At 37.5% G+C, this 12,043-nt stretch overlaps 3 protein-coding genes across 4 annotated transcripts; 1 reads left to right on the top strand and 2 right to left on the bottom strand.

The window, feature by feature from the left end:
- Window positions 1–444: 444 nt before the first annotated feature.
- On the bottom strand, window positions 445–4,134 carry LOC132199687 (uncharacterized). Its single transcript, XM_059624606.1, has 6 exons — window positions 3,904–4,134; window positions 2,279–2,413; window positions 1,852–2,031; window positions 1,654–1,801; window positions 1,488–1,605; window positions 445–1,250 (listed from the first exon to the last, which is right to left on the bottom strand). Exons 2-6 carry the CDS (start codon window positions 2,403–2,405, stop codon window positions 1,023–1,025), a joined length of 801 nt encoding a protein of 266 aa, XP_059480589.1. The 5' UTR covers window positions 2,406–2,413; window positions 3,904–4,134; the 3' UTR covers window positions 445–1,022.
- Window positions 4,135–5,640: 1,506 nt separating this feature from the next.
- Window positions 5,641–7,257, top strand: LOC132199688 (uncharacterized). Of its 2 annotated transcripts, none has more exons than XM_059624607.1 (5): window positions 5,641–6,152; window positions 6,232–6,421; window positions 6,472–6,509; window positions 6,560–6,645; window positions 6,887–7,257. In XM_059624607.1, the coding sequence occupies exons 1-5, from the start codon at window positions 6,110–6,112 to the stop codon at window positions 7,049–7,051; spliced, it is 522 nt and encodes a 173-aa protein (XP_059480590.1). In that variant the 5' UTR covers window positions 5,641–6,109; the 3' UTR covers window positions 7,052–7,257. The 2 variants fall into 2 exon arrangements, with proteins under 2 accessions (XP_059480590.1, XP_059480591.1); XM_059624608.1 differs by having other exon boundaries at window positions 5,649–6,152; window positions 6,563–6,645; window positions 6,887–7,255.
- On the bottom strand, window positions 7,173–11,258 carry LOC132199680 (organic cation transporter protein-like). Its single transcript, XM_059624595.1, has 10 exons — window positions 10,930–11,258; window positions 9,826–10,054; window positions 9,389–9,495; window positions 9,176–9,330; window positions 8,709–8,877; window positions 8,506–8,653; window positions 8,338–8,447; window positions 7,937–8,157; window positions 7,688–7,869; window positions 7,173–7,636 (listed from the first exon to the last, which is right to left on the bottom strand). Exons 1-10 carry the CDS (start codon window positions 11,091–11,093, stop codon window positions 7,418–7,420), a joined length of 1,704 nt encoding a protein of 567 aa, XP_059480578.1. The 5' UTR covers window positions 11,094–11,258; the 3' UTR covers window positions 7,173–7,417.
- Window positions 11,259–12,043: the final 785 nt, after the last annotated feature.

Raw genomic sequence — 12,043 nt, 5'->3', positions numbered from 1 at the left:
TTCTTGGAGGCCGAAACTCAATGCAGACCTGTATTATTTTTCTTTAATTTCTTTATTTTATCTATCCAAATTTGTTTTAATATTATTTATCCTTTTTTATAAATCAATGCAAAATATATATTTTTTCACACCAGGTTTTTATTTTAGTTTGCAAGTTTTGAATATATTTATTCTATATTTTTTCAGGGCTTTTCTTTGATTGTGAGTTGTGAGGTTTGATTTCAACCTGCTTGATGAGCCGTTATCCTGCAAAAGTAAGTGTCTGGTTTATGTCTTATTTTCTCAGTTTTCCTAAATGTAGATAGATTGCAACAAATTATATTTTAATTTGCTCAATGATTATTGCTTCCTCTTGAGCTGCTGACCGATTTAGACCGCTTTTCAATATTTGCCACACTGCAAAACACAACAAAAGTGTTATTTCAAAGGGAAATATTTAGGAAATAAATTACCAAGATTGGTTTTAAACAAATTTTAATCAGGTGAACACAGTTTTTGGTAAGAGAGATGAGAAAGTAACAGTATATTTACCACAACCTCTCTGAATTGGCAGATTTTTTTCACTCGGCCACTTGTCAATAAATTAAAATCAGCAATCTCGCTCATTCACTACTTAATATATAGAGAGCAACTTTTCTTTTAATGTTCTGCACTTGATGACTAGTGTTCCAACTATGGAGAAAGAGAAAACTAGTTTTTTATAGTAAAATTAAGTACTTGTCCATTGAAAATGGCAATCATGCGATGCTAAATTAAGTTTAAGCTCTCCATTGAAAAAACTAATATTCGTGACACTTCATTATCTTATTACACAAATCAAGAGCAAACACAATCAAATAATTATGTATCTGTGTACTATGGCACAAATGAATTCACACGCTGTTCCAAGGATAAAACAACAAGTTTTACACGCATGAATTTGACAAGTCTCACACGCTCGAATGGAAAATTTAAATAATTGCGAATGTTGTTTGTTTACCAAGACTGAAATTGAGAATTTGATTTTGAAACATAAAAATTCTTTACAGCTCAAAGGGTTCAGTCTTGATTTGTGACAAAGGCACTGGTAGGAGGTTTTGCTCAAAGAAGTCTTCCACTTCGGTTTTAATTTTGACCTCAACCTGGCTGAGAAGATGGGTCAGGTCAATTTCGCCTTGAGGCTCTTCCTTGACGACAATCATTTCCTCGTCAAGCTGTGGCTCATTGCAAACATCCATAATGCTTTTTGAAACCACTTTGCTCCAGCGGTCCTGTGAAAATCACAAAAACTAGAGTTTTACATGTTGCAAGAAAATTGCACTTAAATTTTTTTACATTTAGAATTAAAAAAGGTTAACTTAAATTTCAATCATGCAGTTGATTTAAAATGTTATTTTATTAATTTCATACTATTTTTAATTTTGAATAAAAATTATTAAAATTTATCCAGAATTTTTTTAAGTTCGAATTTAATTGTTTTTGTAAAAAATAAAAAAATAAAAACTTGCTTTGATATTGAAGTGAAAGAGGTTCTTGTTCCCTCTTTCGGTCTCAACGGTGACTGGTGCTGTATGATCATCCTTGCAGTTGCATTGGTTGCAACAAGATCGACACCCCTTTTTCAACCTAAATTAAATATTAATAAATATGTGGGAAGAAGATTATAAATTTTACTTTTTGCTCTTTCGAAGTTCTTTTCTCCTGTGGAAGTTGCGCATGTGTTTCTCGTAGTCCTTTTCGTAAAGGTAAATACAAGAGCACTCGTCGCACCTCTTGCAGTCCTCAAAGCGGATTTTAGTAAAGCCAATTTTCTTTGCTGCAGCTTTTGAAAAAATTAGTATTTTTTTCCTTGCTAAGCGCTTTGGGGTATACCAGGCTTTGTTGGCGAGGGCTGTTTTTCCTGATTAGCTGCAGCTGCCGGTTTATCGACAGGCGAAGGGAGCTGCCTGATGGGCTGGGGGATCTGCATGGGCACCTCGTGCGTTTTCATGTGGTCTCGCAAAACCTCACGCACCTCAAAGTCCAGAATGCAGTGCGGACATCCATATCTCTCTACAAAATAGTAATTGCACATTAATTATAATTAGAAAAATTTATTTAATGCACTTAAAATTTATAATTTATCAAAAATTTAATATTTCATTTTTATTACATAATTTAGAGATCATTAAAATTTATATTTTTCATCATATTATAATAGAAAAGAGTAAATTTAATTTTTTTTTAAATTCAAACTAATTTCTTTATAATTTCGCCTTAATAATTAAAAAATTGCCTATGGACAACAGTAAAATGTTACCTGCTTCTGTGCACAGGGAGAAAGACCTATGCCTTTGAAGGTCGATCACAGAGTGAAATCTCTGCTTGCAACTGCCACACACAATTGACATGCCTAAATGTGCCCTTCGTCCCATCGCAGTGGCCATAGTTTGAACTGAAAATTCAGATTTATTAATAGTTATATTCCTAAATTTTTTCAAAAAATATAAACACAAGAAATTCTAATATACATATTATTTCTGCATATGTAACGCTTGTACAATAATTAGGATCACGCAACATTAAATTATTTTAGCTTTGTATTAAATTTCACGATTGAGGGTTGATTCATGTTTCACGATTATAATTTAATGTCGGCTTTTCCTCAATGAGCAAGATATTGTTTATTAAACAACTTACAAAACCAATCAAGGAAAAGCCGACTTTAAATTCAAATCACCATATTTTATTATTATTTTTTTATCAATGCTTCGTTTTACAATTTTTATTAAGCTATCAACGCCGGTTTTTATTTCATTCTAGTTATAAATCTCATGCAAGGAACCATTTTCATAGACAAATTGGTCTCATTCATCTAAAGAAAATATTTTTTGTTCACCCTTGAAGTAGACGAGAGCGTTCAACTACATAATATAAATGACGTGTGCTGAACACCAGTAGACCAAAAGCTTCGTTTTATTATTTTTTTTATCAACCAGCACATTTGTCCACAAAAAATAAAGACGCAGTTCATGTCATCGCATTGCATACCGCTCAGGGGCAGCTTGGCTCTCTAGTTGTTTATCGGGGGGGAGGTAGAGGAACGGAAAAAGAGAGACCGTCAGGGCCTATTCATTTCGCTTGTTGGTTACTTGATCATATTGTTCCTTTGAAAAGAAGCATGCCACAAGCATGCAGGCAGGCAGGTAAAATAGGCAGGAAAAGGAAAATCAATCCCACGTGATCGCCGCTCGACGGAGCGAGAGAGTTTGTTTGCTAACAACAAGCACAAATTCCGACCCAAGTTTACGGGATAGATTGAATTTTCAGCAGTTTATCTTCTGCTCTGGCTGATCGCAAATACAGCCGCTCCGATTCCCATTTCGCATGAAAAGGTGATAAAAGCTGATGATTTGTTTGATCAAAATATATTTTCAATTTTTGGCTGGCTTAAAGAAGATAAAATCAAAAGCTGTGTGTTGCAAAATTAAAAGCTTAATTTAAAAAAATGTATTTAAAAAATATATATATTTGAGGGCTTATAGGAAAATTGGCTCAATATCTTTTTTCAGTTTTCTCTTAAATATTTTACTTAAGAAAAATAGTCAAACAGATTGAAAGGGAAATCGATCCTGGAAATTATATAGGCCTTTTTCCAACTGCCGCGGTTTTATAGATCAACTTCAGAGTCTCTGCTGAGACTATAGGGTAGTCACTCCCGGTCCATATATAAAAATAGAAACTGTTTATTTCTGGCGTTCTTGAGCTTCTCTCGCTGGCTGATACTTTGCTGCACTGAACGCACACGCACCAGATGTGCACACGGGTGAAAATCAAAATCGGCGCGCGATCGTTGGAAAACTTTCCCGGCGTACCGCGAAATTTCGCACTCAAATCCTAATCGCTCTACGGATGGGGTGGAAATTTAAAAAACAAAATAAGTACCTCAATGCAGGGCGGAAACGGAATTTCGGTCTGGAGCGACGACGGGGTCGGACGTGGTGGTGCTGCTACGCTTTCCGCCGCGACTCCACTTCTGTAAGGCTTCCCAGCGACCGACCGTCGAGTCGAGCGACCAGATGCACTGAACACACCACTCTTGTGAATAAAAAGAGATGTGCCCCTCTTTACCTTCCCCTTCGCGTCCTCTCCCGCGGAGTGAACTACCAGTCTTTACTTTTACCCCTGTCACACAAGCAGCACTGCACAATGTGCGCACAATAAAACACACAAACCTCCTTTTTTGCTCCGAGCGAGCGAACTGGCAAACTACCCCCTTAATTACGACATTGCGATGTGCGTACTTGAACTCGGAGAGCGTCGTGCTTTGCGATGAATGAGTGTTGGGAGTTTCACAAATTTGCAAAGAATGAGGAAGGAAATTAATAAACGAATCCAAATATCATTAAATTGTGAATTTCTTTCAAAATTTACCAAACATGTAAAATTAGGAACAAGTAAAATATACTGAAACTAATAAAATGGTGGTACGTTCACGCAATATAAATTCATCTTAATATTTTGAATTAATGTTTAAATATTTTCTACTGAAGAAAAGGGACGAGGAAATTTATTTAGGTAAAAAAAATTTTATAACTTTGGAATAGAAATAATAAAATTAAATTTTATTTTTTATTCGTTTTAAAAGTTCAATACATTCAGATTCTGAATTTAATGTCACAAGCAATTTCAAAATATAATATGATTTTTTAGAGAAAAAAACAGCAGAGATTGAAAAATCGTGTTTCATATTTTAAACTTTAAACAGTCAATCTTATCAGTGTTAAGTTTTTCCATTAAATTTTTTATTAACGACACTCCTGAAAAGCTCAATTTCAGCTTCATTTTATATCTTTTTTGTTTCCAATGAAAACCAATTTCGTTTTTCTTTTCCCAGCGCAATCAATCACAGAGAAATGCATGCTTTGGAGCAAAGCACCAGGGGAGCCTGTGGATCAATTTTCCGAAACTCCACCGGCTCGCTATTCACTTTTATGAACATTTTCTGATTGTTTTTTGGGGGAGCCGTCAGTGTGTTGCAATAAAAGGGATGAAGTGCGAAAATCCATACGCATTTGGCCGCAAGTACGTGTGTGCGGCTGAGTGACGCGCGTGCTGAGGAAAAATCCACCCAGCAGCGAGGGAAATAACCCCGCCACGATATAAAAATACACAGCTGCCTGCAGCGCTTTGCTTTCGCTGGCTCACGGCATAACGCACCCACCCGCTCACATTAATCGTGTGGCGGCTGCTGCTTGCATTTTGGTCTAACTCGCAGGGGCAGGCAGGATGACAGACGAAAAACACCTGGCCCCGAGAGTGTGAACAACGCGTTGCCTCTGTCTGCTCAGCTTGTACTTCGGCCATATCAATTATTGCTCCAATTTTATCAGCTGCCATGAAAATTAATTTTTGAAAGCTTTCAAAAATTTGGATTACAAATATTGTCACAACAAAAATAATATTTCTAGATTTAAAATAAATATCAGTCTGAATGATATTTTAGAATTTCATTTCTTAATAAAAATATATTATTAAATAATTTGCATTACCAAATTAAAAGTACATATTATGTGATAAAACTCAGAACTTTGGTTCATTAATATTATTTAAATAAAAATTGAAGAATTAAGAAAAATTTCAAGTTTAAAGTTAACTGCTTTTGTCTTTTCCATTTTATGTTATTTTAAAATTTTATATTTTGCTTTTCAATTTTGGCCAATATTTTGTTCAAATAAGTTAATCCGCTTGTGCATATGTTTAGTGCATTCATTGCAAAAAATATGCACGAGGTTTCCCTACTGCATGCTACCGACGGCAAATTGATTTTTCTCAGCGGAAGACAGCAGACAGCAGAGGTAAATGAAACAATTTGAGGACAAGAGTCTGCTTTTGCGCAAAAGTGCTTGCAGAGACCATAAGTGAGTGAGCACCATCATCGCAAGCGGCCACATTTTATTCCACTCGGCGGGAGGTCGGCAGCTAGATTCATTCGACGCATGCTTTTTGTGCGTCACCGCGACCCAGAGTAAACAGCAGCACCTCTCGGTTAGATTCTGTGTTGATAAACACAAACGTACAGACGCACTCGGCCCAGCAGCAGCGCACACCTGACAGTCCAAAGCCAAAATCGGGGCTGCTCGGCTCGGAAATGGTGGTCGTCGCCCTCAAAATCAAAAGAACTGACATTGGAGGTGAGGCACGATTTCCCTATCGATCCAAGTCTCTTCTCAATCTCTCATCTCTGTCTCTCTCTCACTGGTTGGCCGGCAGAAAACGAGCCGGTGCTGAAAAGTTTAGAAGTCGAAGACGCTGAGGAACTGGATGACTTAAAACGAAATCTTGCCAAATCACTCGACATTCCCGCCTCAGAGGCGCTTAAAAAAGTGTTCAAGCTGCGCAGTGCCGACGGTGCGTTGATCCCATTGAGGAAAATTGTAGACCAGCAATGCGAGGAACATGAGTATTTTTTGCCCTTTATCGATTTTCCGAGCTCATTTAAAATTTTCTCAGCCAACTCCAGCTGGAGGTGACTAATTTTCATCAAACTTGTAAGCAAATTTTATATTTCATAGAATTTTTATTACAAAAAAATTTTTAGCAGTTGCTGCAAAAGAGACTGAACGGCCGCTTTTAAGCGAGACGCTAGAAAATATCAAACTGTACAAAGAGCGCATGAAAAAGAGGGTAAGCGCAAAAATTTCCGAGCTCGCCGTCGTTCTCGATAAAGCCCGTTGTTAGTTTAATATTAATAGACTTGACGTAGAGGAGGGGGTGCGCGAGCATGCGAAAAGACTTGTGTGTAACCCCTATGAGCTAGACCACCTGTTGGTGCGTGGCGCGCACCCGGTTGCATAACTTTTCCACCGCCCGTTGCGTGTGTCAACTTGAGAGCGGATTTTAACAAAGAAATCCAATCCGCTTGCAGGTGGATCGCCTTGAGGAAGAGGCTCCGCTCTTGATGGCACGCAGAGACGAGGCCATGCTCAAACAAATCTCGCAACTCTCGACGCAGTTGCACTACCTCTCCGATAGGCTGGACGAGATGGCTGCGTCGGGCAGCTCGTCTTCCTCACACAATCAATACCAATGATATTTGACCTGTTCGCCGCCACTCCTCAGGCGCCGCTGAAAATCGTGGCGCTCCGAAATGTTTCCTCCAGATTTATTATTTCGACTCTACTTGTGAGCAAAATGTATTTTTGCTATAGATGCATTTAAGGATGATGTATTTATTTTTAAGCATAATAATAAATTTTTACCTCCGCTATCCTAAGTGTAAAAATAAATTTTATTCCCTTAAAGCTCCTCTTTGCATTAAAAGTGTTAACTTTTGGAATGGCTTGCAATACACACATGATTTTTAATAATAAGTTATGCTAGATTTGGTACACACAGACTTAAAAATTGGAGCTTATTTATAAATATAATACTTGAGGTAAAATGCTTTTTAAAATTTTCACATTTTGTCGTCGTCCGAAGTGGTGAGGATGACTTTTGGCACCACTCGTTTACTGTTTTTTTCGACTTTTGCTTCCTCTGACTTCAAATTCTTGGCCTCATCAACTGAGTCGGGCAAGGACTTGCCAAGTGTCTCGGGGAAAAGCAGGGCTAGCATTCCAGAAATGAGGGCTGACGCTCCAAATATCTCCAGCGGCAAGTAAGGCGAAATTTTTGCCTAAAGCTTCAAAATTAGATTTTTCAAATTATTAAAATAAAAATTTCTTACAAGTAGGGGGGTCTGAGGGGCTAACATTGCACCGAGCCGTCCCACCATGGAGCACGAGGCGAGCAGACTGGTTCTCAATTTGGTAGGGAAAATTTCCGCCGTGAATATATAGAGGGTGTCAAAAGCTGCTGTGATAGCAAATTTTCCAGTCAAGTAGAGCGGCAGTCTGATCCACTTGCTTTCTGCGGACAAACGGATGGGTTTCCCCTTTATTTGATCTGCTAATTGAGGCTGCTGTTGTCACTATACCTTCCGGCACAAAAGGGCTTGTGAAACAGGAGATGCCGCTGATAATCAGCGCCGCGCACAAAGTTTTCCTGCGGCCAAATCGGGTCATCCCTTGCCAGGCGAAAATGTACGAGGGTGCTTCAACGATGCTTACGAGAATGAAGTTGAGGTATTGGTTTTCAGTGCCTGCCAGTGACACTGCGTTCAGCGATAGTCCGTAATAGACCAGATTATTGGTGACCCTTTGAAAAGAAAATTTTTTGAAATATATTCGTGGATATTCTGAAAAATTAAATATTTTCATTTTTCAGTAGTTGGATGCAAAATTCAAAATTTTTGTATTTTATTAAATACATAAACTAGAGAATAACAATAATTTTTGGCAAAAAAAAAAAAAAATGGAAAATCAACTTCAATCATACCAGCACAAATAGCAGTTTGCAAGTCGCAAAACTAAAACCTTAGAAGTAAACACCTGACACATCGCAGACCACAATGAATCACCCTGTTCTTCTTCTCCAGTAATTGTTTCCTTTAAAAATTACCATCCGTGAAAATGAAGTGTTTATTTATTTAGCTTATTTTCTTACCTTTGAACCATCTTGCCACTTTTCCATATCTCCCAATAAAGGCTCACTGAGTCGAACCCGGTTTGTTGCTGCTGCACTTTTGATAACGTTTCGAGCATCCCTGAATTTTCCATGAGACATCAGCCATCTCACAGATTCAGGGATCAACCTAATAATTTTTCATTTACATTCAATATGATTATAGCCAAATTTAAAATAAATACCAAATATAAAACACGAAAAGCAAAGCTGGTGAATATGATGCGAGGAGGATTTGGCGCCAGTCCCCTAGTGCCCACGCAATCAGAGCATATAAAACTTGTCCGAGAGCATAAGCCCAAACAATAACCGCTCCTCCCAATACTCTTTTACTTGGTCCAACTAGCTCCATGCCTATGAAAAAAATTATAGATAATCAAAATCTCCAAAAAATACAAGAAGCGTTGTGTCTTCAGGTGCGATAATGAATAATGATAATAAATCCAAAGAATTTTAAAGGAATTAAATTCACAGGAGTTAACAATGAAGTGAAAATAATGTTGATGGCCACATTAAACAATTGTTATGGCATGAGACTGCTTTCGACCATAATCGGACACCGGCAGCATAATTCAATGGATATTCATTCGTAACCTCACATAACAGAGGGGAGGTCAATCGGATGACACACAGACAATTGGTAAATACCAACCTAGAATGAAGGCAATGGCATAAATGCCTCCTGAGAAGGCGGCCTCGAGGAACTCAAATGCGAGGAAAGACTCGTAATTCCACGATAAAGATCGCAAAACACCAAATATACCAGAACCCAGCATTGTGAATATCAGTGCAGCTTTTCTGCCGTATCTAAATGGGACGGATTTTATAAAATTATGGGAATTTAAAAGATAAAGTAAAGACATACCTGTCTGAAACATAACCATGGAGAGGGAGTCCAACCAAGCGACCTATATTGTTCAGGGTGCCCACAAACGCCAGTCGCCACATGTCATTCGAACATGCTAGATTGAACTGAAATTTTCCAAAAATAAAACAGTTTAATCAATTGTTTTTTTTTTTCATCTCACAAAACAGTTAATAAATTTATAAATTCAAAAGAGTAAAAAAACTTTTAGAAAGGTAAAATAACATAGTTCCTATGTCTTATATGACTTAAAATAGCACAAAAAGGGAATACTTTATTTACCCGCACTTTGCGTAAATTAAAAACAAACACACATTACTTTGCCAAGGTCGCGTTTATATAAAACAGCGGGAGTTAAGTGCAAGCTTTATTATTAACAACATTATCACTTACTGGGGATAGCCACACTGTTTACTATTTCATTTAAATTTTCTCACTTCGCTTTGAATCGTGTTCTCCGGTCCTTTGAAAATCCATTCGGAGCACTCGTGCGTTGCCGATTTATCAAAATTGCACGTGTCTGTTGCATTATCGAGGTGGTTGTAGGCGAGGCAGGCGCTGGGGGCGTTGGAGGCTACTTCAAAGGGCACTGCCTCTCGCAGCCAGGGTGGTTGAAAATTTGAGCTATCAGCGTTTAACGAGTCGCCACACTCGGGTACAAGGCATCTGAAAATTTAAATTATTTAATTTAAAAGCGAAAATTTGAATGTGTTTGAATTCAAAAAATCTCTGAATATATTGACATAGAAAGTTTTCCCTTTAAATTTGGTTTATTTCTGTCTACAATGATTAATGGTTAAATCATGGCAAAGCAATCATTGCGCACTAATCACTTTGTATGTAGCAGCTGGTTTTGATACTTTGAATGTGTGCTCTATTATAGGCGCTTAATTACTGCTAGCTCAATGTGGCAATAAGGCGAGGAAAACAATATGCTAATTATACGTCTGTCATTATTAATCATTCTACTCGTGACTTTGATAACTTTGACAGTACGGAAATTTTGTACAACCTGAACTGTTGTATATTTCATATATCAGGTCATTCACACTGTATGTTGTTTTCTAAAAAATTTAGCTGCAAAAAAAATAACTTTTGCTTGCGATAGTACTATCACGTACTGCGCCCTTTGAAGATAATATGTCTGCAAAAACAAATTATTTCACCAAGTTTGTACTTTTTTAATGCTGAATTTTTTTCAAAATAATTTTCCTGAAGTTCTTATACATTGATTCCTGTATTTCTTTTTATAACAACTTTGCCACGTTCATAAAAAATCGATTTAATAAAATTTCTTAACATTTTCCAATTTAAATTTGTTTATATTGAATCATTATAATGTATATTTCATTTTTATCTTATTGTATCTAGTTTTCTTGTACCAATTTTTGTTTCACAATTAATTTTAATCTGGTAATAACTTTTATCATAATCTACAAAAAGTGAAAGTTTTTTTATTAATTTTTTTTTATATATTATTATTATTATTATTTATTTATTTATTAATAAAACATCACAGTATGTTGCTTTTGTTATCTTACCTATGCGGCACTTGACCCGCGGTGAAGACATAGCTGATGGTGAATGCCGCGCTAAACATGACCGGCAGGCTGAGGAAGGCATATTGCTTGACCTGGTACCTGCCAAAGTCGCCGAGCTCGGCGAAAATCGAGTCCAACTGCTCGCTCTTGCTGGTGACCACCATGGCTAATTCAATGACAAAAATCACCACCGGTCGTTGCTAATCCTTTGCATTTGAGGTTCTCACAACACAACACTCACAGCACTTGAGGGAATGACTGCCAGAGTGCAGAGGAAGGCCCTTCTTAGCGCGTAATTGCGCGGCGCTGTCAGTGGAGGAGGACTGGCAGGACTGTGTGGGGATCGCAAAGCGCGCCCACAATGGTCAATTTGCACTTAGTAAGCGTGAAAGCCGCCCCGGTTTTATTCCGGGCTTGTTATTGAACACGCCGCTGCCGAGAGAGTGGAGTATCGCGCGCGCGGCGATGGTGTCATAATGTGACAATTAGCGGGCAGTGACAAAAATGATAAAGCTATCATAAAAAGGGTCAAAGACACAGCCGATGCCAAATTATAGAAAAATTCAAGTTTTTCAGCTCCGTTAGATAATACGCCAGACGAGGGGTCAATTCTTACAAATCCATTTTGTTTGTTAGATTAATTTGAGTTGATTTTTTTTTTTTTTACAAATTTACGTGAGATATAATATTGACTTCTGTGCCTTCTAAGTAATTAGACCTGAAAATTGAAATTAGAAAATCGCTGAACCTTGTTTGCATTGTTGATATAATTAAAATATATACATAATTGGCCATTTCTAATAATTTATAAAAGAAAATACAGTATTTTACCTGAAGCCGTTTTTGAATAGATCAAACGCAGAATATATCAGCGCTGACCGGTCAATTTATTACAATAACACATATTTTATATCAAATTCACCATTTTCGTGCTTCACTGCCCGTTTACCTCTCTCAAGAGTTAAGGCGGGCAAAGGCAACAAGAGAGTCTCGGGGGTTACTCAAGGGCGACAGAATTATCAATCTCTCGTTCTTCTTGTGCAGTGTGCGTTTTATTTTATTATCGGTTTGAGAGTGTGTATGGCTTCATTCAGCGGCGGCGGCACGCAGAGCC

This window comes from Neocloeon triangulifer, unplaced genomic scaffold, assembly GCF_031216515.1.
Source record: "Neocloeon triangulifer isolate White Clay Creek 2 clone unplaced genomic scaffold, ASM3121651v1 ptg000014l, whole genome shotgun sequence".
Taxonomy (NCBI): domain Eukaryota; kingdom Metazoa; phylum Arthropoda; class Insecta; order Ephemeroptera; family Baetidae; genus Neocloeon; species Neocloeon triangulifer.
Note: the sequence above shows the minus strand (reverse complement) of the source record. Positions and strands in the feature narration are given on the sequence as shown.